The sequence below is a fragment of the Carica papaya genome, chromosome 8, assembly GCF_054855325.1.
Source record: "Carica papaya isolate Zhongbai chromosome 8, ASM5485532v1, whole genome shotgun sequence".
In the NCBI taxonomy this organism is placed as follows: domain Eukaryota; kingdom Viridiplantae; phylum Streptophyta; class Magnoliopsida; order Brassicales; family Caricaceae; genus Carica; species Carica papaya.
In genome coordinates, this window is record NC_142316.1 from 34,310,458 (window position 1) to 34,337,141 (window position 26,684).

General features: G+C 32.2%; 3 protein-coding genes across 9 annotated transcripts; 2 read left to right on the plus strand and 1 right to left on the minus strand.

Annotated features, from left to right (window-relative positions):
• Positions 1-106: 106 nt before the first annotated feature.
• Positions 107-11,073, minus strand: LOC110807042 (DNAse I-like superfamily protein). 6 transcript variants are annotated; one of them, XR_015813786.1, is made up of 13 exons: positions 10,322-11,073; positions 7,191-7,944; positions 4,936-5,022; positions 4,774-4,857; positions 4,612-4,698; positions 4,426-4,512; positions 2,453-2,506; positions 2,274-2,365; positions 2,063-2,177; positions 1,687-1,834; positions 1,392-1,544; positions 1,013-1,294; positions 107-434 (listed from the first exon to the last, which is right to left on the minus strand). XR_015813786.1 is itself a non-coding variant. In XM_088208792.1 (12 exons), exons 1-11 carry the CDS (start codon positions 10,477-10,479, stop codon positions 1,399-1,401), a joined length of 1,812 nt encoding a protein of 603 aa, XP_088064918.1. In that variant the 5' UTR covers positions 10,480-11,073; the 3' UTR covers positions 107-434; positions 1,392-1,398. The 6 variants fall into 6 exon arrangements, 5 of the variants coding, with proteins under 5 accessions (XP_088064918.1, XP_088064922.1, XP_088064921.1 ...); XM_088208792.1 differs by lacking the exon at positions 1,013-1,294; XM_088208796.1 differs by lacking the exon at positions 107-434 and having other exon boundaries at positions 863-1,220.
• A 4,644-nt stretch (positions 11,074-15,717) lies between these two features.
• Positions 15,718-18,582, plus strand: LOC148252820 (uncharacterized). Of its 2 annotated transcripts, none has more exons than XM_088209967.1 (2): positions 15,718-15,906; positions 16,226-18,582. In XM_088209967.1, exons 1-2 carry the CDS (start codon positions 15,894-15,896, stop codon positions 18,319-18,321), a joined length of 2,109 nt encoding a protein of 702 aa, XP_088066093.1. In that variant the 5' UTR covers positions 15,718-15,893; the 3' UTR covers positions 18,322-18,582. The 2 variants fall into 2 exon arrangements, with proteins under 2 accessions (XP_088066093.1, XP_088066094.1); XM_088209968.1 differs by having other exon boundaries at positions 16,250-18,582.
• A 5,076-nt stretch (positions 18,583-23,658) lies between these two features.
• On the plus strand, positions 23,659-26,437 carry LOC110809210 (uncharacterized). Its single transcript, XM_022034970.2, has 2 exons — positions 23,659-23,828; positions 23,984-26,437. The coding sequence occupies exons 1-2, from the start codon at positions 23,816-23,818 to the stop codon at positions 26,119-26,121; spliced, it is 2,151 nt and encodes a 716-aa protein (XP_021890662.2). The 5' UTR covers positions 23,659-23,815; the 3' UTR covers positions 26,122-26,437.
• Positions 26,438-26,684: the final 247 nt, after the last annotated feature.

Genomic DNA, 26,684 nt, shown 5'->3' on the forward strand with positions numbered 1-26,684 from the left:
AATATCAACCTAAATTCTGGAATTAGAAAAAAAAAAAGAAAGAAATTATTATTCCTGAAGGCAACAACAGAAACAGTGAGTTGAGTCCTGAGAAACATGGAGCTCATGAATTCTGGAGGGCATGCAATCGGATGCCACTAACCACTTTGCTTTGCAGAAAATTTAGAGTACATTATACCAACTAATGGTAAACTAAGCCTTTCTATTGGCAAATGGAAAAAGAAAAAAAGTGAGAAAGAAGAAACAATTGAGGCAAGGGCATAATCATAATTTTTCTATGAGACAAAAGGTAGCATAATACAAAGCAGATCACAGCAAGGATCCCCTCTGGTGGACAGACACCTGAGGGAACAACTCGTGAGGATCTACCAATCTTACAATAACTTATCTCTATCCACTGGCTATTACAGGCCACATTTTCAGCATCTCCAGACCTGACCAAGCAACAATAGAGATCTGTCAATCATTATTACCATACTGTATGTGTGTGTGTGTGTGTGTGCATATATATGCATGTGCTATTGCAGATATTTACAAGTGAGCAAGCTCGGAAAGAGCTAGTCAACATTTTGAGCCATCATCTTCTTGCCAAGAAGGCAAGGCAGTTCTACATAATTTTTTTTTAAAAAAACAAGTGAACGAAACACAAACTTGAGGACTTATTCAACATAATTATCTATCTCTTTTTTTCTTTGGCCCAGATGATCATGGATTATCGTTTGAACTTGAGCACAAAAAACTGCCACGCAAAGGAAGACATCAAGCAGACTGTAGTCGGCTGCTACAAATATCTATCTAATGAAAATTCAAAAGACATCATTCCTTTAAAAAAAGAGAACATGACATTTGATCCATGATCACATCCCAAAAAATTTGAAGCAATTATGATTTCTCTTGATCAATGAAGATATTCTGATTTCCAACAATGACCAAATAAATCCCAAATTCAATTCAGAGGTTTATACTCCAATTTTTTTGGCAGATTGTTTTCAATAGAAGAAAGAAATTTCACCAGAGGCACCAAGGTGATGCTGCCATAATCAGATGGATTTACAAAAGAGATCCAGTCAATACTATCAAAAAGGCTGCTAACACATCTCTGTCATGGGAAAGGTAACCCTTGAATAACTGTTTTGGCAAAAATTTCTCCCTCTTGACACCTTGCTTTCTTTATAAAAATCTTCATAGTGCAAATAAGCTGAATTTCATTTCTTTTGATCCTGATGAAGCATGCTCAAATAAGTTCTAGTGCAACCTCCAAACCAGATCACCAAGGAAAGAATAAGTCCAAATCCTAATACAAGAAAGTTTTGAAATGCAAATACACAATAAAAATAACAAATATTCAGAATAATTTATTTGAAGGGGGAGAACAAAAAAAGATTGCATACCATAGTGTCAGCGTCTAGTCCTATGCACGCAACGGAATTCAGCTAAAAGTGCTATATGATCAGAAGACCACTCTGGTGAAGGGAGAGCTGTATCTTTCCTCAAGCTATCCTCATCCAAGAGTTCCAACAAAGATTCCACTGCTAATGAGTCGGCTGAAACAAGGATATACAACTTTGTAAGTATGATAACTAGAAATGAATGTTAAACATCCAATCACAGACTTCAAAGAAAAGAAGAACAAAGATCGAAAACTTTTCTTGCAGAAATGAAGAGTTCCATAGAAGAAAATTTCACCTGTGTAAAATATGTAATCAAGAGTTCCAATAAAGTCTCTGGTACAATTTGTAAATAAAGGCTCATTTGTCGCAGGATCCATCCTTCGTCTCTGCTGCTCTAAGCCAATACCAAGCCCCATTCTTGCAAAAGATGAATAAGCACTGACCTGTAACATCCACTTCTTCAGTGATCACTATCTAGAAGAAGCTATATTATGTATCAACACTATCCCAGTATCCCTTTCCACCATCTTCCTAACTTTTCATTTTTTTATTAACCTTTCCTTATTTCTGCTCAATTTCCAACAAGCTCCAAAAGAACAATAGGAAAAAGGAGAAGTATACAATTCATCCATGTAGTCCCTCAAAATTATGCATTAGAATAAACATATTACCAGTGGTAGTTGATGTGTCAGCTTGCCATGAGGACGCAAAATTCCAAGAGGATCAACCGCTAAATCAGGATGCAAAGACTCTATCTTGCCCATGGCAAGAAGTGAATGCGGAGCACTGCAATAGATTTAACCAGCAGCCTTACTTAAAGTAAAAACTTTGTAAGCTTGAGCTGCAACAACAGCTAAAAATTAATCAAAACATAGATCAGACCTTCCAGGAAGTGAGTTAAAATCTCCACACACCAACATGGGAATGTCGGCACTGGCCGCTATTTTTTCCAATCCTTTCAAGAGTGTATGAACCTAAAGTGAACAATCAGATAGCACAACTGAATCTTAGTCTTTCATATGCTAAACAAATAATAAATATACAATGAAGAAAATGTTGACCTGCCAAAGCTTGACATCCTTCAGATCCTGGTGGACATTTACATGTGTGTTCGCCTATAATCACACCATTAAAAGTTAAAGATGGTTATAAGGTGCTGGAAAAGATGATGATGCAAAAGTTTTAGACAGAACAATTCCAAACTTATGTAGGAAAATATCATTAATTCTCTAAACTGTCTATATCTCCTATATGCAAGTGTCTATGCTACCATAGAAAGAATACACAAAACACGCTACAACCACCTATACGAAATTGTCAAAGAATCACCTCCAAAAGCGCAAGTCCCTAAAACCTAAAACCCAAGTCCAGAAGTAGAAAAGATTGAAGAGTCAGTTTGACCAAGCTTCTAAGTTGAGCTTTTCTGTGAAAAATAAAAACTTGACCAATCACTTGAAACGAAAGTGTTAAGTTGAACTGTAGCTTTCATAAAGGAATATAGAGACCAATGTAGATGTTTTCCGTTACGACTTTTGCTTCAATAGACATAGGTGAATAGTGTCTCAGAACATTTTTAACAATAATGTCTTTGTATATAGTTGATCTGGATGTGGTTTGATTGAGTAGCAAAGATGAAAAGATTGTATAGGAGAAAATAAGCAGACAGCAGAGGGAGAGAAGAAGGGAGTTGTGACGATAATCTTTTTTGGTGTTTTTGTTTGCTGCCAATGCGGCCATCATGTTGGCAAGTCTATCTAAAAATTGCTACCATGTGGCTACTATGTTGGCAAAGCTATTTAAAAATTGTTGCACGTGACTATTGATGCGGCCATAACAGGAGCATTGTGGTAAATAAGTAAACAGAGTTAACAGACACCTAACTTCAGGGGATTATTTGAAAAAAATTTCGAAGTACAAGACCTATTTGTGCAGAAAAAGAATATCTTAATTTGGAAAAAAATATTCTAGTAAAGAAATCATTTTGCAACTATTATTATTTTGTATTTTTAAGTTATCTAGAGGATCTAGGCATTAACATATTTTAGTTTCCTTTTAAATAGATTTTAAATATTATATGAATTAGAATATTTTACCTTTCTTGATATGTAAATCTATTTTATATACGAGCGGTACCCTCTGGTATTATTGTACATAATAATATTTCTCTTTTATTTAAAAAAAAGAATATTTTAGCTTTCCTCTTTTAAAATTTTCCTTATTAATGGAGGTATTATAATATTTTAATGTCTTAGGAGGATATTAGATACTATAGGAATTACAATCTTTTAGATTTTTCGTCTTTCATAATTTTCCTTATTTATTGCAACACTAATGACTCTATAAAGGCTAGTAATTACCAATGAAATGACAAGAAAAAAATGAATTCCTTTTTCGGGATTTTATTCTCTCTTTATCTCTCTCTTGTGTTTATTCTCATGGTTGTTATTCTCTTCTGATCTATCTCATTCGTTCTATTTCTCCCTAAATTTCTTCACCTTCATTCCTAATTTCCTCTGGTCTATCTTTATTATTCTATTCTCTATCCTATATTTTCTTCTATTTCTCTAATTTTTAGGATGATTCTGGTTCTACCATTACTTTTCCTACATCACCTATTTGAACACAAAAACAGTCAAATGGCTAATTTGCAGAAAAATGAATAGTGTACCAACAATTGAGTATTTATGCTCATTAACTTTTATAGTTACATCAATTTTTAGTTAACATCAAAAACAACATTTACATTTTATTTACATATTTTTGTCTACACAGATTCTTAACAAACAGTGCACATCTTTAACCCCAAAAGTACTTTTACTGAAAGTCTTTTCCTGACAATTTTAACCCCGAATAAGATGAATATTAGGTTTGGCCAAACGGGCAGGTAGTATGTAAAGCATCACAATTTACCACCATTCACCACTAAATCACCTATAAGCTGGGAACAGCTTAAAAGTTTACATAACATGCATTTTTGAATGTGTGAATCAGATTGGCTCCAACTAACTCAGAAAACATTAAAAAAAAATCCTACCACGCAAAGAAGTTGTCGTTTCCCAGGATTATCAGCACCCTGGTTGCTAAATTTTGCTTCCAAAACCACTATTAGTGCAACATTATCCTGGGACCAAAAAGAATTCATATTAGCGGTACTGCAAAAATATAATATAAAGAGTCCACGTAAAACCTGAAATTTTCAGATGAAGGGGTATCAAGTTACCTTAATCAATCGGTTCAAAGCAGTTTTCTTCTGAGCACTAGGAATCAGAGCATCAGTCAAAGACTGAGCAGCCTTATTAAATTCAACCTGCTTGCAAGCATCTGTCTGTTTAGCATGAGAAGAAACCATAAAGAACATACTGCAATTTCAAGGCTTTCAAACCTCATATTTTTTGACATGTGAAAATCTATCTCTTCGAAAAAATGTTGCACAGCCGTCAACTGTATGGGTATTTCCACTGTAAACCTGCAGTAATCAACATTAAAAATTACAGTAGAAATGCTTAATTACTAATGAATTTTTTAAAAAAAGTGTGCAACTAACCTCATTTGTTTTCCTCTTATATAAAGCCTGATAGCCATGTTTGTCGAGCTCAGGGGCAAAAAATTCCTCAAAATGATCACTTTGAACCTGCAAGAAAGGAAAGGAAAAAGTACTACAATCAGGATTCTCTTTCATACATATAAACTATACATTCAATTAACATCATTTTCCCAATGGAAAAGGGATCCTTTAACAATACACCCAGCAGGTGCCACCCATTTCTGAGGAATTTACAGCTCGGCCAAAATATCAATAAGGTGCCCAGATCCTTTAAAGAAGAAAAATGATGAAGCATAACCAAAAAGAAGATGGTCTAGAACCAGAAATCTCTGACTCACCAGAAGCAAAAAAACACAAGCCTATTACCCTTCTAATAATTAGTATTATAAACTGCATAAATTCCAAAACACTGAATTGATACATCAACTGAAGTTGATATATAAACTTGAAAAAGAGATTTCAAGTACCAATTAGTTGTGGAACACTGTTGAATTTTCGTTTTCTAAATATATATACACACACATATATGTTTGACAAGCAACATGGTTGTTCAAATGAAAACAAGGACAAACTCATGAACAAAAAACATATGATCTTTGTCAGAAGCAAAAAACAAAAGCCTTAATAGCCCTTCTAATTCAGTTAGAATCATAAACTGCACACATCCCAAAAACACTGAGTTGATATATCAACTGAAGTTGAGATAGAAAATTGAGAAAAAAAAAGTCAGGTTCCATTTAGTTGGGAAACACGATTGAGTTTTCATTTTTTAAATAAATATATATATACACATAATATGATTCTTAAAAATGAAAACAAGTTTTGAAAATTGAAAGTAAATATGAACTGGGTTTTAAAACAACTTTTTGTTCTCATTAATCTCACCATCTTTTTCACCATCATTTTGTAAGCAAACATTTTTTTCAAATAAAAAATATTTATATTATATATATGATACCAAGGGGATCCCGCCCCTATACAAAATATTTACACGTCCGTAAGCAAACAATTTAGAAAATAAAAAATTTAAAACATTTTGCTACAACCACACAGGTACTGTTAATATCTTTAAAAATAAGGAAACCATTCTTGAGAAGAAAAAATAATATAGAAATAAACTATTACATCATTTCCTCATTTTTTCAGTTATACTATATCCAAATTCTTCCAAAACTGCAATACTTAAAGAGGTAAGATAATTCAACAAGTAATTCAGTATCTCAAACTAATCTTGGATAAAGAAGAAGACCGACTAATGTTTTAACCCCAACATTCAAACTAAGCTGAAATAATTAAAGTTCTTTAATCATATTTTCTGTTAGTCAGCATAAAACGGAAACTGTAGAACAAAATCTGTTCCAGATCGAGATTACAGGGTCCAACCTCTCATGAATCAATTACACAGTAATATATTTTTCCTCAATGATGTACATCCCTATTTTTCATAAGTTTCATTTAAACTTTCAGGTAGCCCATGAAAACAAACTGAACAGAAGCATAAGCCAAAACTCAGGACCCTTCCACAACATATGACTATTAGCTTAGTGAAACATAAAGGAGGAGGGGGTGGGGGTGATGTGGGGATGGACCATGGCAACAAGCCACCGAGACAGCAGGTTAGCCTTCTCTGCCCACCTGTCAGTGGGACTGATTCTCCATTCCCGTCCCTTTCCATGACAGAGAATTCAGGAATTCAGGTCAAGAATTAGAATGAGATATTCCATCCTCATTCACCATGAGGAATTCAGGTCTCAGAAAAATTCCCCGCCAAAAACTTAGAAATATTCTAGAATATATTATAACATAATTACACAAGAATAAGTGAACAGTACAACTTACAAAATTTAAACTATTAACATCAAGAATTAGAAAAAAAAAGTTCATATATAGAAGTGGAGGATTCATACAGCAATGATATATCTAAGATTACTTCAGAAACATTGAGAGGTAATTGATACATTTTATATAATCATTGTGGACACAGTGAGGGGGCAATGCTCCCAACCCCTGGTCCCCTACCCTATGACAAGAACAGGTACAATTTCGCATTTGCCCATCCTCATCCCCATCCTCATCCTAGAAAAAATTGAGGAAAATCTATCCCATTTTGGGATCCCCAATTTGTTTGAGGAAAATGTCTCCCTAAAAGGGGGGACGAGGAAAAGAGTAGGTGAGGAAAATTTCACCTAGAACACATGTCAACAATTGCAACAACTAATCAAACAGTTCAATAATTAGAAATTTTTATAGCATACCTCTTGGAGGCAAACAATGTCTGCACGGTAGCCAACAATTTCCCTCAGCAAATTCTGTCTGCGGTATGGCCAAGAGAGAGCCCATGAAGGGCAGTAACTGTATAATTCATTTGTGGCGTAAGCATCAGATAAAATGTTATATGAAAGCACAGTAAATGTTCCTGTAGCTGATAGACGGGCTTCTGAATCTAGATGCCCCAACACATCGACTCCATTGACCGGGATCAACCTACGAGGGCTTGGAGAAGGAGCCGGAATAACACGGGAAGTCAATATAGTGTTGGGATGTCCAACAGAAACTTTAGTTTCTGCATCAACTACAACACACTCGAACTTAAGAACATGACCAACATCATCAGCCGTCGGCGTATATGTTTTAGAGCGCCCAACCTCAAGAAATGCTTCATTACCACTCCTCTGCGCAACTGCAGCCGGGTATAGTGGTGCTGAACCATTATTCAAGTTAGTGGTTGACGTAGAAGCAGATAAGCTGGTGTTGATAACCCCAGATCCTGAGCTATTATAGCGTCCAAACAACTCCTCTTCTTCATTTCCATTTTCATTGATAGCACTTGCAGCACGGTCATGTAGGACACGATGATGCTGCCATGCATCTGAAAAACACTTAGGTGAGCAATGGTAGCTTTTGGAAACAGGTATCTTAGCTTTAAGACAACCAAGGCACTGCAATGTGGCTTGTTCTGATGGATGCACACTACAAACAGCAACCTTTCTATCACTTTGTACACGATACCTGCAAAACAAGCCAAATATTGAGTATAAAGCCAAAAAACCTATCTCAAAACCATTCGAAAATCGTTATCTATATGTCAGGATGACAGAAAATTCTGAAAATCAGACAGCATAATATATTTAGCATTAAATGTACATTTGCAACCAGGCAAGATGGAACAATTTCCAACAGGGAAATTCAAATTTTATGATCCCTGAAAAAGGTAAGAACAAACATTGCACCACTACTCTTTAGCCAGCATCCAATATTCAGTGGTCCGAACAATTTCGCTGACAATCAATAAGCAGGCCTCAAATATTCCAAAACCATCAAACATCCGTGGACATACTAACTGCCATATTTTGCTTCTTCCCATAAACAACGGTACGCATCTTTTGGAAAATTTAAGTCTCCAGAATTTTCATGCTGAAAGAATAGTCAGTTCTGATCAAAAGTTTATGTTGTCAATTTTTCATTCTTACAATCTAATAGACATTTAATATTACTGTTTCCCAATGAAATTTGAAAAGCGATCTAAGGTACTCCGCATACAATCTAATAGACATTTACCTTACTTCGCTCTAAGAAGAAAAAAGTAAATCAGTTCCTGTACAACTAACAATTCAATATTTTTTTTAGAAAACAAAGAAATTTCAGATACAAATGTAGCTGTAAAATCAAATCTGGGTGAATTAGAACATGGTTTCTTCCATGGATTGGAACATATGGCAAGATCCTATTAGTTAAAGTTTTTATTCAAATAAAAGCCCTATTAGGTAACAGTATTATGAATATCCAGCAAACACTACCACCACTCAGTCAAGTGCCTAAATAATGATGCAAGTCATGAATGGTTAATGAGCTAATATATAACAAACTTTCACCATTAACCATGTCTAACTCTCTTTAAATTACTAAATAATCTTTTCTCCATCATTCAAGCTGCCATCAGGACATGCCAAAGAAAAAGCTAACTACACAAGTTTCACACTTAATGCAATCACTTTTCTCCGAAACTTGATATAAAACCTCCTAAAACCCTTTTCACAACATTTCTTTTCTATAAGTTGACACTTGGCTCAATATATGAAGATGCTATTCAGATTGAATTGGATTTGAAAAGCTACCACTTTTCGTTATGTAGCAGGCATGGAAGATGGCGAAAGCTACAATTTCTAGACTGCCACAACACTTCGCTCACTCCTATAGCAGCATATGTTGGTGGAAGGATAAACCTTGACAATAGAAAGAATACAGAGGTATACAGAACTAACTACAAAAACTGGTATTGGATAACAATTTATGTACAAAAGCAAGGCCTTCAAAGACAGAAGTCGTAATTTCTAGGATGAAGCAAGCCGAAATTATAGGCAGGTGAAGACACGAGACCAAGCCAATCCACAAACAGCGATAATTTTTTATAAAACCAATGTATTACTCTTTTAAGTAAATCATCGGCATCATAAATGTCTTTCCTCCCTCTCCCTATTCCGAGGGATAATGTAATAAAGACTAAATCCTGTAACCACTAATTTCCTTTTCTGAGATAATTATAACCACTAATTTCCTTTTAAAGAAAAGGACAACTATCTACAAAATATTCCACTTGTGCTCAGTCATTTAAAAGCTTCTGACATGTGTCAAGATATGTGCACTAAGATAAGCACAGCACATTAACAATCCTGTCAACACTCACACAAGTCTATGTTGCTTGTGATTGGCCACTCCCGAATAATGCAGAAACTTAAACTTATAGAACATTAATTAATCACCATTCTTCTTATGTCAATTTTATAATTAAGGTATTTGCCAACAAAGACAAGCAGAACAACCTAATAAAGCTCTGACAATCACGAGTCTTATTTGCCAAGTGATCAACTATCCCTGTAATCAAAGAATGTGAACTTACTTACCATTCATCAAACATATCATCGTTTTCCTTCTTAATATAATTAAGATATGCAATGGCAAAGATTCTAATTTAAGTTACGTTTACATGTTGACAGGCTTCGAACTAAAAATCATCAAAACCCTAAAAAAAAAAACAGTCCTATATACCAATTCAAGAATTCTAGCACGAGTCCCTAATGGAAAATTGTGTCCTTGATTAAGGAAGACATCGATAGAGTTGCAAAACATCAGAATGTGCACACTAACCATGTTCCTTTTACGAAATGTAAGAAAGAATATATACAAACCGTTATCATCAACTCAATGGAAACGCTGAAGTTTTAGCTAATATTCAGTATATTCACGTAGCTAAACAATTTCAAACTACCCGGAACAGAAAAAGACAACCAGCACAAACAATCTCCATCTCCAATAATCAAAAGAACCTAAGAAAAAAATAAATAAAGCAACCAATAAAGAAAACCTTGAGAGTTTTGACGTCACTTACCACTTGTATCTCAAAAAGTGACCGTCGATTGGGGCCGACTCAGAAACATCATCGGTAGTGACAGTCTTATCTGGTCGCCGTAGAAGCACGTACGGCGTGAGCTCACAGCCAACAATGGGGATATCAGAAGGGAGGTGCACACGTAGCACGCTCAGCATGCTTCAGTCTTAACAATCGTCACCGCACTGTAGCCCAATCAAAACCAACAATCCAAACAGCAATAACAGAACCTCCTCTCGTTATAGCTCCCTCAATAACACGTTTTATGTCGGTGCGGATACCTGGCGGATCCGCCATTTAGTTGACCCGAACCCCCGCCAGCCTTGACCAACCTCAAAGCCAAACCCTAGATTTCTCGCAATTAACGATAAAAAGCAGTACGGATCTTATACAAACAGTATAAAGTACCAGAATAAACCAGAGATTGCACGTACGGATGTACAGACACCAATAGAGCGCTGCGCAGAGGAAATGAAAAATCAAAGGCTTTTTCCGGATCGATTAGGGACGACGACGACGATCAAAATTTATAAAGAAGGAAGATTCATCTTCTTCTTTCCGCAGAGAGACGGGTAAAGAGAGATGAAGGGAGTGGATCGATGATTAGGGTTTTACAGAGAAAGTGAAATGTAAGTGTACATATGATTAGATGAGATATAAAAATTTGGGCGTCCTCCGTGAGTCTGTGTTATATGTATAGGTGTATGTAACACGTATGAAGGTGGGAATGGATACTGGTCCGCTCCCCCCTATTCGGGATTTTTTTTCCTTTTAACAAGAAATGGATTAGTAATGTTTGTAATCTGTGAGGGTATTTACGTAATTTCAAGTATCTATTTTTTTTATTTTTTTTTTTACAAATACCATTTTTATTCTTCATGTCTATCTTCCTCATCCCAAATTTTTAGCTCACCAACCCCCTTCTCTACTTCCTTTTTGTAATTTTGGAAATAAAAATAAAAATAAAATTATTTTTAGTCGAATATATTTAATTCATAATTAAAATTTTTAAATTTTAACCTAAACATTTTGTTCGTATATATTTTTTTTAAAAAAATTAAAATTACGAACATTACATAATTATAATACTTTATCTTATTACCATTATTTATGTAATTACACTGTCTTATAAGTACCATATTGTATTTTTATTTATGTATTATTTTGTAATAATTAAAATTTTTATATTTTTATTACAAAATATCTTATTTTTTGTAAAAAAAAAATTAGAGTTATGAACGCTATATAACTATAATACTTTATCTTATTACAATTGTTTGTATAATTACGCTATTTTACAAGTAACATATTATATTTTACTAATTTTAGTTTTAAATTAATATTTTTTATTTATGTATCATCTTATAAAAATTAGATTTTTTATGTTTTTGTTACAAAATATATTATTTTTTACCCAAAAAAATTAGGATTATGAACACTGCATAATTATAATACTTTATTTTGTTACGATTGTTTGTGTAATTACACTGCATTATAAGTAACATATTATATTTCAGTAGTTTTAATTTTAAATTAATGTTCGTAATAAAAATTAACGTAAAATATATTTTTATTTATGTATCGTTTTATAAAAATTAAATTTTTTTATGTTTTTGTTACAAAATATTTTATTTCCTAAAAAAAAAAAATAGGGTTACGAACACTATATAACTTTATCTTGTTACGATTGTTTGTGCAATTACACTGTATTACAAGTAATATATTGTATTTCAGTCATTTCAGTTTTAAATTAATGTTTATAATAAAAATTAACGTAAAATATATTTTTATTTACGTATCATTTATAAAAATTAAATTTTTATATTTTTGTTACAAAATATTTTATTTTCTACGTGCATTAGTTTTGCTCTCAATATAGTTAGAAAAAAAAAATTCGATTTTGTAATAACGAGACTTAAAAAGAATATTTGTTTAAAATTTATGATTTATTATTATATGAAACCGGATTTGGAAAAATAAAAAATTTTCCTTCATTACCAAAAGTAACTGAAATTTATATAACGAATAATATATAAATAATTTTAATAAATAAAATTCATAATATATTTACTAATATTAGTTATAACGAATTTGAATAAACAATAAAAATAAATATACGATCAATAGAAAAATGATTTTTATTTATTTTCAAAACATCAATAATAGCAAGTTGATTAAAAAATCGAATAAGTAAATAAAACAAGATTGTACTAATTTTTCCTCTACAATTTGTTCTTCATGTTATATTGGATATATATATATATATATATATATGAAATACATTTTTGTTACAAAATATCTATTTATTTACTTGCATTAAAAGCAACAAATCAAACACTATCTCGGTCCATAATAGAATTTCATAACACAATAGGATATAATTTAAAGTATGAGAAATAATATTTTGACCATTGAAAAAATATATATATATACATATATATATTTTACCAATCTTTTACCTACGATTTTTTCTAAAGTTACACCGGATATATATTAATTAATATTGAATACTCATTACCATATTTTCATATATAGATAGTCATCTGTATCTATATATTTAGAACACCAACTGGTTATCATTACTATAATTTGTGAAGTGATGGCAAAACAATCTCACATTCTTCTTCTGGTTTTGGCCATTGTTTTCTCAGGTTTGCTTACTTTGTTTGAAGTTGTATATGTATTCAGTTCTTTGTTTAAAGTTGTATATGATAATTAACTTGATACACGTATATATATATATATATATATACACACATGTATACATGCATATATACATATATATTCTTCCTACTACAAGTCCTGAAACTCCAGTCAAATTATTCTGTTCTCTTACAGTCAATTATCATCGTATACTTATTTGTAGTGCTAAAATTTTTTGTCTTCAACGCTACAAAAAAACAAAAGAAGATTGAAACATATTGAATATACGTGCATGTATATATGTTTGTACGTATAGATATAATTATTTTAATATACTGAGATTACCAATACACTTTTTTTTTCCTCATAATATTAGGAGTTTTTGTAGCTGATGGAAAATCATGTGAGAGAATAATAGATCCAGGCCAATGCGATCCTCCATTCTGCATATCGGAATGCAGAGATAAATACCAAGGTCATGGAACTTGTATTCAACTTCAGAAGATTGGATATAGCTGCAAATGTGTTTTCGACTGTTCGGGATGATATGAGTTCGAACTTCGATCTATATATGTTGTCTTGTTACGTGAACGTTTATTTATTTTAAATATTTTCGTTTCATATTATATCAATAAAAGCAAAAGATATATTTACAATAAATTATATCAATTTTTAAAATTAATATTTGAGTAAACCGATACAAAATAATTCTTGGTCTCCCATTTTGTATTACTCGAATCTATCATTAACTACAAAATTAATTTACAAATTATTTCATTATGTTTATTTAGGGTTGGAGTTTTCCTTCTTCGCATATATCTCATTAATGATAGGGTGAATTGAACACTAAATTTATTTGAATAAAGCTTCACGTGTAATGTTTCGTTCGTGATTAAAGTACCCTTCGTTCCTCTCCAACCAGTCAAGCGGCTTTTGCTCCTTGCGCGGTTTTTTTTTTTTTTTTTGTGTAAGACATCCCTATAATGGAAAACCAACCTTCTTTTGGGGGCGGAGAAAGACTAGAAAATTTTAAGGTCTCGTGGGAGAAAGACAATACGTAGGTTGGCTCCCAAGCGGAGAGAAGATAACTAGCAAATAAATTACTCGAGTTCTATTAATCAATACAAAATCTATTAGTATGGTAAAATTATATTAAACTTAATGATTACTAATACGATAATACAATAGTTAAGATTTTTGTATTTTGTTATTGCTGAATTTTGATAAAAAATTCTTAAATTCTATATAATATTAACGATATTGACCTAATTTATTAATACGATAAAAATAATATAATGTTAACTATAGATAAATTATTCGTGTACGAAATAATTGTTTATAATTCATCATTATAAATTTTATCCGAAATAAAATAAAACTCAACAATTATAAATACAATTACATTTGAATTGGCTTCCACCGAATTCTTTAATGATTATGGATTTTTAGTTGTAACCATTATGTGTAGTGTTGTAATACTAATTATACATGTATACGTACGTATGTGTATGTATAGGTACATGCCAGAATTGGCACGTATAAAAATAAATGTAATTTTTGGAATAAATAATAGTTAACCCAAAAAATAAAAAGAAAGTAATATAGGAAATGAATTATATAATCAAGAAGGTAGATTATATAGGGATACTCAATGATCGATCATAATTACAATAAATTTTATTATTTTTAAAAATATAATAAATTGGTAATTTTTATAATTGCCACGTAATAATATGCATATATATATATACACATAATTTTTACTAAATAAAAAAAATATTTAAAAAAACTATAGTTTATTAATCTATTTTAAAATTTTCTAACAAGATAATTATTTTCTTTTAATTCCAATTAAATCCACCATTTAGTTCTAAAGCCCAAACCCATTACAACATAATATGGGCCCATTAAAAATTTCACAGGCCCATTTTTATTCATAACAATTCAAGAAATTTTGAGATATTATATTTTTAATTTTAATTTTAATTTTTTTTTTTGCCATTACCCATTAATTTAATTTAGTCCTACATCTAAATTCACTTTATATAATATTAATAAAATTTATACTAATCTCAGCAAATTAATTAATTAATTAATTAATTAATTAATTAAATCTCGTGGCTTTTAATTTCTAACTATATATGTTAAAAATTACCCACATTTATTTAAATCTATTATTTATCGGTAAGTGTTAAAATAAAAATTTGAAAATTGTTAAAATATTTGATTATTTATGTTTTATTTAATTTAAATACTAAAAAGAAATAAACCATTCAAAAAAAAGGTGATAAACCTAATAAATATATTGTTATTTTAATTTAATGTGTATGAAATTTAGAATAAAAATCAATTAAAAAATTAAATGTTTAATTAAGCGACAATTAAATCATTTACTTACATATTAGATTTTTATTTTTATTTTTTAAAATATAATTCTTTATAAAATAACATTAATTACCCTATTAATAAGCAATCAATTTTAAGATAGAGATGGTTAGAAATAACACGTATACAAAAACCTATATATATATATATATACATGTGTTTGTATGTATATATGCAGATGAAGAACTTTGCATCAATTCATTACTTTAATACCAAATTTGGGATTGGATTCTCCTTTCAAAAAGTTTTGAGCAAACAAATATTTAACTTTCGGATCAGACAAGTTATTCTATCTGATTATTGTCATTTCTGAAAATATATATATATATGTATATGTATATGTATATATTCATGTGGGTGAACCACGTTCTCCATGCCCTTACATACAAATATATATATATGTGTGTGAAATAATCAAAGCCCCAGTACAAATCTATGCAGCTAGGAAGGTCAGGAGAGCTGGTTGATCGTGTTTAATTTGGCTCTGGAATATATATATACATATATATATATATATACCGGTGGTCGTTTCATTTGTGCATAGATGATTATTTCAAGTAAGTTTTGCTTCCCTATTAATTTCATTTTCATCAGAGTCGTGAAAAAATCATTATTTAATTTAATAATTTATTCATAATCACATGTGGATATGCAGATATATAATATATGATGCGAAAATCAATATATAAATTATTGAAGATCATTGTGTGCAGTCGTTTATTCTAATACCTATCTGATCCAAAACACACACACACACACACACGTGTGTGTGTATATATATATATATATATATATGATAATAAATAGAATGATTGAAAACATAATCCTTATTTACATGGTTGTAGAATGAAATAATTTTCATTTTGAAACTTGCAGTTGGTGATGTTGTGTATTACGTAGATATTCATGGTTGGTTGAAGCAAACTCTTTCAGAAAAAGAATTTTGGAATAGATGGCAGCTTCGATTTTCAGTCGTACTTAGTCTTTTCCTGCAAGCAATTTTGGTCTGGCTAGGCAAGCGTCGAAAACACATTCCCACACCATGCATCACTATAGTTATTTGGTCTGCATATTTAGCAGCTGGTTGGTTCGCCACGGTTTCACTGAGTACTCTTCTGAGAAGCAAAGGAGGTTTAGAGAGTGAGTTCGTCGTGTTTTGGACACCATTTCTTCTCTTGCATTTGGGTGGTCCAGACACCATTACAGCTTATTCTGTGGCTGATAATGAAACTTGGTTAAGACACCTAGTTGGATTATTAGTCCAAGTCGTCACAGCTTTTTACATATACTACAAGTTTCGAACTAATTCTCCTCTCCAGTTTATAGCAGTCTTGGTGTTTATTACTGGGTTGATCAGATATGGTGAAAAAATATGGGTGCTCAGATCTGCAAGTGCTCAAAATTTTGCAAACTTCATATTCTCTGATGTTAAACTAGAAAAATATTTACCAGATGCTGATAGAAATAAAAAACACACCAGGTTGGATGAGTACGTTTCACCAATTCGAGTTTGTAACCCAGATGCTCGGCACGTGTATAAAGCAAATTTTTTATTGAAGATGTTTACACCAGTGCTTTTAGATTATCGTCTGAAGATTTACAAGGAGGTTATTGACGTATTTACAGTAAAATTTAAGTCAGCAGAAGAGGCCTTTGTTATGGTAAATACTGAACTAGGGTTCTTATTCGACCAATTATATACAAAGACACCATTGTTTCACACCACAATGGGTGGAATTCTTCGGGCTATTTGTTTTCTTTCATTAATTATTGCGTTAATTGCTTTCTCTGTCACCTTGGAGAAACAAAGATTTTCAAAGGTTGACATCTTTGTGAGTTATTTGTTATTGGTAGGAGGACTGTTCTTAGATTTTTGTGCAGGTGTCTCTAATATCATCTCTAAATGGACATTACTCTGGATGGCAAAAGTTAGCATCGATCATGCCATCCGTAAAAACACAAGTAAGAAGCAATTTTTTAGCTTCCTCTACCCAATTCTAAGCCCAGGAGAGAAGAAAGAAAGACTCAGATTAATTGGACAATACAACTTGATCAACTATTGTGTCAAAGCCAGAGTTGATGTATTGACTGGAATCTTAAGAGTCTTTGACACTAACAATATTTTGGAGAAGTATTGGCATTCCAGATGGGAAAATGTTCATCCTGACATGATGCAGTTTCTGTATGATTACTTGTTATCCTTGCAACAAAAATACGAAATGGAAAATTTTGATTTTAAGTTCCTCTCGGACTTGTTGAGAAATAGAGGACAAAACGCCATTAAAAACTTCATTTATGATCTAGATTGGAGCATAAGCGGCGTAGAATTTGACCACAGTCTCCTCCTTTGGCATATTGCTACTGATCTTTGTTACAATGCTGATATTGAAGAAACTGGGGTTATGAATGTGACTACTCCTAAATGTGAGATCTCTCAGTGCTTATCTAATTACTTGTTGTATCTTCTCGTGGTTAGACCAACAATGCTTCCAGGCGGAATCGGGGTAAAGAGACACAAAGACACTCGTAATCAAACTTTGAATTACTTCTCGTCAGCTTCACTTTTAGGAAATGAAAATGCTAGGAAGATATTGAGTGACATGACACATTCGTATGTTCGACTCAAAACAAACAACAGACATAAATCTGTGTTATTTGATGCACAAAGACTATACGAGTCTATAACAAATGTGGCTTCCAACTTTAGTTCTCTTGAGGAGAAATGGGAGTTGATAATCAATGTTTGGATGGAGATGTTAATATATGCTGCAAGTCAATGTTCATGGAAGGAGCACTGTCAACAACTTATCCATGGCAAGGAGTTACTCACCCATGTCTCGCTACTCATGTTGCATTTTGGTTTAAGCACTCAAGTGAAAGTTGCAGAGTTCTCTACCGATCTCGAAAATGACGGGTATTATCCTCCGTGGAGTTGGGATGATTTCAGTGACTTAGCTTATTACGTGGCTTAACAACATGTTACTAACACCATCATACTTTACGGCCGTTGATACATTCTCCGTCTCGAGCTTGCAACTGCATACTAATTAAATAAAATTAAATCATTTTTTTTATTTTTCTAATGTAATTACAATGGTGACTCTTTTTTTAACAAATTTCTCGCTACATTATTTAATTTATTTTATTTTTTTGGCATGTACGAAAGATCTATTATTTTATTTACTCGCTATGATTTGTAATCATTATTATGCAAATTGGGTTTAATTTCATAAGTATTTTTGTAATTATAAATTAAATTAGTGTTTTTTTCTTTTGCACATAAGTTTTCAGATTTATTTTCGAAATTTGCATGGAGATTATGTTAATCTTCTTTGTATTATTTAAATTTTATAAGATGTTTTTTTTTTCAAAGTAACGATAAGCACAAATTAAATAATGTTCGAAAAAAATAACTATTATTTAATTGAACGTTTGGTATGTTTATATTTTTTACAAGAGAATTCAAATTCGAATCATACTATATTTATTTATTTATTATTGTTTGAAAATTATTTTTGCTATCTTATAATTATTCTTTGTATATGACTTCCTAAAAAATGTACATATATATATATATTTGAAAAAAAGAAAATGATGTTGCCAAAACTCATAGGAACTTGGAAATGCTCCTTATGCCCCATTGCAAATCTAGTAGGATTTTCTTTAATCAAGATTGCTTTCCAAATTGCAATAACCTAATTAATTATAATATTAATTTCTTCTTATATATATATATATATATACACACACACACTCGTGTAAGATTGAATTTCATCTAAAATTTTAATTATACGAAATCAAGATATATATAAGTAATATTAGAAAATGTAACATAGTATTTCTTTATTTTTTTTTTTGAATAAAAATCAAAATGATATAGTAAAACTAGTTGTAAATAAATATATATATATATATATAATACAAAGACAAAACTTTAGAGATATCCTCTTCTCAAATTTGAAACCCGAATGGCTAGTGAAAGTAGGACCACCGAATAAGGGCCCAAAGAAGAAAAAGGAAAAAATTAATAATAAAATAACATAAATAAATAAACCAAGAAATAAAATAAAATAATATATATATATATGTGTGTGTGTGTGTGTGTGTAAAGATATATGATGGTTTGAATTAATAAATTAATAAGAGGGTTAAAATTGTATGAGAGATTAATTAAACTAAAACATGTTGTAATGAGCCAAAGACCAAAATAATAGGCTAAATAGGATACATTATTAATTTGTGAATTAATTAATTAAATTGAAAATATTTTGGTTATTATACTGAAAATAAGTTACATGGGTATAATTGTCCTAATTTTTTGATAAATGTACATCGCGTAATGATAAAAAAAAAATAACAATACCGGCCTTTCGTATGATAAAAGTTATGTGATTAGAGAAATTTAAAGAAATAATATGTCTAGAAAAAAATAACAATAAAACTTAACTAAATGAAGAACGAGAAATAAAATAAGAAGAAAAAAATAAACCCGTATAAAATGTCAGTTTAAAATTTTTAAGTCAATGTAAAATGTCAATACAATAAAACCCGTTTGATCAAATATCAAGGAGGGTGCGTGCATGTGTGGTAGAAATTCGGTCGATGGTAAACCTTATTATGTGGACGAAAAATCAAATATGTTGTTAGTGTTATTGTTATTGTCTTCACGAAAGAAAGGGTGTGTGCGTATGTAGCAAAGATTTGGTCGGCTAGTTAACCACATTTCGTGAACAGAAAAATCAAATTTAGTATTACTGTTACTGTGTTTATGGAGGAAGATGTGCATGTATGGCCAGATTTTAGTTGGTTGGTGAACCTCATTTCCATGAACGAAAAAATCAATATACTATTACGGTTACTGTATCCACAAAAGGGTAGATGCATGTGTAATCAAAATTTAATCGATTAATGAACCCCATTGGTGAACGTAATGTAATGCTCCATCCCAAAGATGGGACCTTACCATCACCTATCATTCCAATTTAAGAACATTTTCTGTCATACAACAAATTTCTATCATTTCATTTTTTAAAAATAACAATCACCTCCTGTCAATTTAACATTTAGATAGTACATGGTCAATTCGCATAGTTCGATATTACAACAACTATAATCTCAATGTTGATAAACTGTGCGTGCTCATGTATATCAAACTAGCATTCTCTACTAGCGTGCGTCCCTTCCTTAAATGCGGGGTTTCATCGCTATGCATTCCGACTTCTGATCTAACATATCTGAAAACAATGGTAATGAGCATTAATAGGCTCAGTAAAAAAATATAGAACTTAAGACTAACAGTATGGAAACGAAAAATCTTCCCACTCTAACACTCCTCACCTAGACCCTCATTTCCACCTATCCACTCTCCCATCTTTACCCTAAGATGGCCATTTCCCCAGAGTTTCATTACCTATATCCACTCAATTGTACCTACATCTTACTCTTACTAACACTGAAATACTCCTACACCCAACGCCCATAGCTACGATCCTGAAGGCCTACACGCACACACTCACAATTCGCCTGTGTCCACTACTCAACCTCAGTATCGGAACTAATCAGTCTTTACCGACCATACACCTACACCTTCCCACTCTTTCGGCCTGGAGAGGCCACCCACCCACACCACTCAGTCAGTTATCCCTTAATAACCCTGGGGCAACGACCTAAATAGACCCCACATATACATCTCAGCCCATACCAACACTGGTAATGCCCGGCCTAGAAAGGCCATGCACACACATCCAACCAACCAGTTTTCCATGTCCAACCTGGGACAACGGCTTGTAAAGACCACACATACCAATACCCTAGTCCATATCAACACCGGCTATACCCGATCTAGAGAGGCCACTCACACACCTAGTCCACCTTCATCTCAACTACAACCAACGGCCTATATAGGCCACCCCTACACACGAAGTACCGTACTACATGTCTTCCCCCACACAACTCTCGATCAGTGAAGGCCCTCTGCATATCTATCACACAACCTGCCCCCACAGCCATAAAGGCCACCGCACTCACACATACACCAGATCACATAACTCACCTACTCAATCCATACCATGCTTAGTCAGTCTCTACCACACATGCACACACCAGATGCCATATTAGAATGCTCACTCACACTGTCACACTTGACCTGTAATGGCCACACACGCACACTGACAACGTCACGACTCTTCTAGAGCCACATGCACTCACACACATACCAAATCACATAAATTCAACTACTCAGTCCCTACAATCTTCAGCCAATATCTGCCACACACGCACATACCAGATGCCATACTGAACCGTTTGCTCACACTGTCACACTCAGCCTGTAATGGCCACACATGCATATCGATTGCATCACGACCCTTCCTCGCTCCAGAACACTCAATTCGTCTATTCTACTCGGATCCTATGGCCTTGCCCTAGCCTACACAACTTCCGCTCATCCTATATTCTCACCAACTGCTTCTACTCTATCCACACCAAACCTCCTCATAGTAGAGATTACTACATCCACACTCGACTTAATAACTTCATCCGCATCTCTCCTCCCTCAGTCTCGATCACATCATTCAATCGATTTTAAGAAAAAAGGAAATACATATAGAATTGATCTTGCTTTACTATACCTAGTCAGAAACCCTAAATTTTCTTAGCTCTTGCCTCTATTTCCTCTCCTTCAGCCACAACTCATTCAACTCCTCTAGTCCTTCGAATTCTCCCCCTTGATTTCACTCTCCCTCATCGTCTCCTTCACTTTTCCCTTGTATCTCCCTCAGCCGCTCTCATTATCCTCTTTCTCTTTTTTTATTTTTTTCCTTTTTTTGTTACCCATAATTCCCTTTTTATACTCCACCCAACTCACATCCTATCTGTTGAAACTCCATCCCCTAAATCTCCACCGTCCATCCCATCTCTCTACTCTCACTCACTCACTCACTCTCACTCACTCTCTCTCCCTTATTCACCAATGATAAGTTATTATAGTAAAAATTAATCATACTACATTGTACTGTTATATTGTTATTGTGATTATGTCCACGTTGATAATATAGATTTATTTTTCTCTCATTGATAATAATTAAAATGATATTGTACAATGAAATACCATTATTTAAATATAAAAAGTATGAACCGTACTTTCCTGTAAATTGTGAGAGTCAACTATATTGTTATAGTAAATTATGGAAGTGTTATTGTATGAACCATAAAGGTAAAACTATAAATGTAGTTGTAATTATTTAACTATAGTGTCAATTGTAATCCTTAAAATAAGGACTAAAATTATGTGCAAATAAAAGAGGTGAATAAAATTATTGAAATAAATTAAACATAGATACTTTATTCAAAAATTTCTAATAAAATAATTGAAATTATTCAAGACATGTTTACAAGGGACTTAAAAGGGTTTTTCACATACTATTTTCCGTTATGTAAATTAGGTTACTAAATTGTTCTTAGTAAATACGTGCAGTTCATTACAATCCCTTATTGTTAGATCAAGTTTAAGACCAACATTAATAGTAAAGAGAACGAGCCTTCAGTTAATATTGATTTAGTTTTTCAAACTTTAAACTATTATTTTGTCCTTGAGTTTAGAAACGCTTCGCGTAACTTGTCAATTGCTTTAATTCCATTAATGTTGCAGGGGAAGAGAAAATATAAAATTTAGATTTCTTCACTTCTATACGAATACGACTTAAAATCTACCAATTGATGGTATAAATGGACGTCCGGTGACTCCCTCTAGAGCACATGTTGTTACAAGTCAATTCTCTAGAATTTTTAAATAAAAAATAATTTTGATAATATATATAATATAATTTATTTAAAATTTTAAATATAATAATAAAATAATTTTTAAGTAACTACAAATTATATATTAATTTTAAAATTATGACCGATATATAACACGAGATAGAGATCTAATAAGAATATTAGAATCCTATTAATAACGAAAGAGGAAACATAACCCTTTATGAGATGATATAAGTTATTCTATTAATAATTGGAAGATAGAGATTGTTGGAAAAAATATATGCATATAAAAACTCTGTATGCACATGTTGTGTTTGTATGGATATATATGTACAGGAAGAACTTTGCATCAATTCATTGCTTTTATATCAATTTTGGAATTAGATTTTCCTTTTAAAAAGTTCTGAGCAAATAATATTTAACTTTCATATCAGACAAGTTATTCCATTTGATTATTGTCACTTTTTAAGTTATACATGTACGTATATATATATATATATATAGTCATGTGGGTGAACCACGTTCTCCATGCCCTTATATAACATATATATATATATATATACTATATACGTGTGTGTCTGTGAAATTATCAAGCCGCAGTATTGCTAAAAAGGGTAGGAGAGCTAGTTGATCGTGTTCAATTTGCCTCTGGATAATATATATATATATATATATATATATATTATATCGGTGGTAAAAAATGCAGAGATGACTATTTCGTGTAAGTTTTGCTTCCCTATTATTTTCATTTCTATCACTTGATCAGAATCGTTAAAAGAAGTCATATCTTTTTATAATGGACCGAATCATTTCATTTTGAAATTCACCCTCACTTCAATGGTTGCATGATGAATCATTTCATTTTGAAACTTTCAGTGGGAGATATTGCGCATTACGTGGATATTCATGATTGGTTGAAGCAAATTTTGTCAGAAAAAGAATTTTGGAATAAATGGCAGCTTCGATTTTCAGTTGTACTTAGTCTTTTCCTGCAAACAATTTTAATTTGGCTAGGTAAGCGTCGGAAACACATTCCCACACCATGCATTACTATAGTTATTTGGTCTGCATATTTAGCAGCTGGTTGGTTCGCTACTGTTTCACTGAGTACTCTTCTGAGGAGCAAAGGAGGTTTAGAGAGTGAGTTCGTCGTGTTTTGGACACCGTTTCTTCTCTTACATTTGGGTGGTCCAGACACCATTACAGCTTATTCTGTGGCTGATAATGAAACATGGTTGAGACACCTAGTTGGATTATTAGTCCAAGTCGTTACAGCTTTTTATATATACTACAAGTTTCGAACTGATTCTCCTCTTCAGTTTATAGCAATCTTCGTGTTTATTCCTGGGTTGATCAGATATGGTGAAAAGATATGGGTGCTCAGATCTGCTAGTGCTCAAAAGTTTGCAGACTTCATATTTTCTGATGTTAGATTAGAAAAGTATTTACCAGATGCTGACAGAAAAAGAAATCACACCAAGTTAGATGAGTATGTTTCACCAATTCTAATTCATAACCCAGATACTCGACATGTTTATAAAGCATTATGTTTATTAAAGATGTTTACACCAGTGTTTTTAGATTATCGTCTGAAAATCTACAAAGAGATTATTGACGTATTCACAGTGAAATTTGAATCAGCAGAAGAGGCATTTGTCATGATAAATACTGAATTAGGGTTCTTGTTTGATCTATTATATACAAAGACACCATTTTTTCACACTGCAATAGGCGGATTTCTTCGGTTTATTTGTTTTCATTCATTGGTTATTGCATTAATCACCTTCTCTGTCACCTTTGAGAAGCAAAAGTTTTCAAGAGTTGACATCTTTGTGAGCTACTTGTTGTTGGTTGGAGGATTACTTCTAGATTTTCATGCAATTGTCTCTAATGTCCTCTCTTATTGGACATCACTTTGGTTGGCAAGGGTTAATATCAAACTTGCTATCCGACAAAATACATCTAGTAAACAATACCTTAACTTTCTTAACCCGTTTCTAAGACTACGTAAACAATATCTTAGCATTCTTTGCTCACTTTTAAGTCCACAAGATGATAAAGAAAGGCTTAAGTTAATCGGACAACACAACTTGATCAATTATTGTGTCAAAGCCAGAGTTGATGCATTGACTGGAATCTTAAGAATCTTTGACACCAACAATATTTTGGAAAAGTATTGGCATTCAAGCTGGGAAAAAGTTGATCCTGACATAATGCAATTATTGTATGATTACTTGTTATCCCTGCAACAAAAGTATAAAATGAGCGGATTCAAATTTAAGGTTCTCTCAAACTTGTTGGCTAAAAGAGGCGAAAATGCCATTATAAAATTTAAGGATGATCTAGATTGGAGCATAAGTGATGTAGAATTTGACCATAGCCTCATCATTTGGCACATTGCTACTGATCTTTGTTATAATGCTGATATTGAAGAAACTGGGGTTATGAATGTGACTACTCCTAAATGTGAGATCTCTCAATGCTTATCTAATTACATGTTGTATCTTCTCGTGGTGAGACCAACAATGCTTCCAGGGGGAATTGGGGTAAAGAGACATCGAGATAGTCGCAATCAAATTTTGAATTACTTTTCATCAGCTTCACTTTCTGGAAATGAAGATGCTAGGAGGATATTGAGTGATATGACGCAATCATATGCTCGACTCACAACAAATAGAAGACATAAATCTGTGTTATTTGATGCACAGAGACTATACGAATCTATAACAAATGTGGCTTCCACCTTTAATTCTCTTGAGGAGAAATGGGAGTTGATAAACAATGTTTGGATGGAGATGTTAATACATGCTGCAAGTCAGTGCTTATGGGGAGAACATTGTCAACAACTTATCCATGGCAAGGAGTTTCTTACCCATGTCTCGCTACTCATGTTGCATTTAGGTTTAAGCACTCAAGTAAGAGTTGCAAAGTTCCCTACCGATCTCGAAGACAACGGGTATCATCCTCCATGGAGTTGGGATGATTTCAGTGACTTAGCTTATTATGTGGCTTAACAACATATTACTAACAACATCATACCCTGTGAGGATCGATACATTCTTTATCTCGAGTTTGCAACTATAGATTAATTAAATAAACCTCAACAATCTTTTTTATTTTCCTAGTGTGATTACAATGATGAATTCTTATTATTAAGTTCTTTTTTTTTTCTTTTTTAACAAGTTTTTCACGAGATTATCTATAATTGTTTTATTTTTTTACCATGTATACAAAGATCTGTTATGTTCTTTTGAATTGCTACTTGTGTGGTTTGTAATTATTTTTTTCTAAAAATTCAGCAGTTAATTTGTATTGGAAATTATTTATGAATTATTGTCTTCTTTTTTGCGCTTAATTTATTTAATAAATTTTTATGGAATTTTTTTAATATTATGATTATAAATTAATTTCATATTTAATGTATAAAGTATAATATATATATATATATATACATATATATAGACAATTGATTATTAACAAAAGAAGAGATATCACTTTATTTATTTTTCAAAAGTTGCTTTGACTCTCTATTGTATTCAGTATTAATAATATTATTTATGTAATTCTATTTTTTCAG

Bases quoted from the DNA above. Each gene is read 5' to 3' on its own strand.
- LOC110807042 (XM_088208792.1), bottom strand. From the start codon at position 10,479: ATGCTGAGCGTGCTACGTGTGCACCTCCCTTCTGATATCCCCATTGTT. The intron at 2,366-2,452 runs GTCAACATTTTC...TGTTCACTTTAG, and splicing joins AGGATGTCAAGCTTTGGCAG to GTTCATACACTCTTGAAAGG. The intron at 2,178-2,273 runs GTCTGATCTATG...AATCTATTGCAG, and splicing joins TTTAACTCACTTCCTGGAAG to TGCTCCGCATTCACTTCTTG.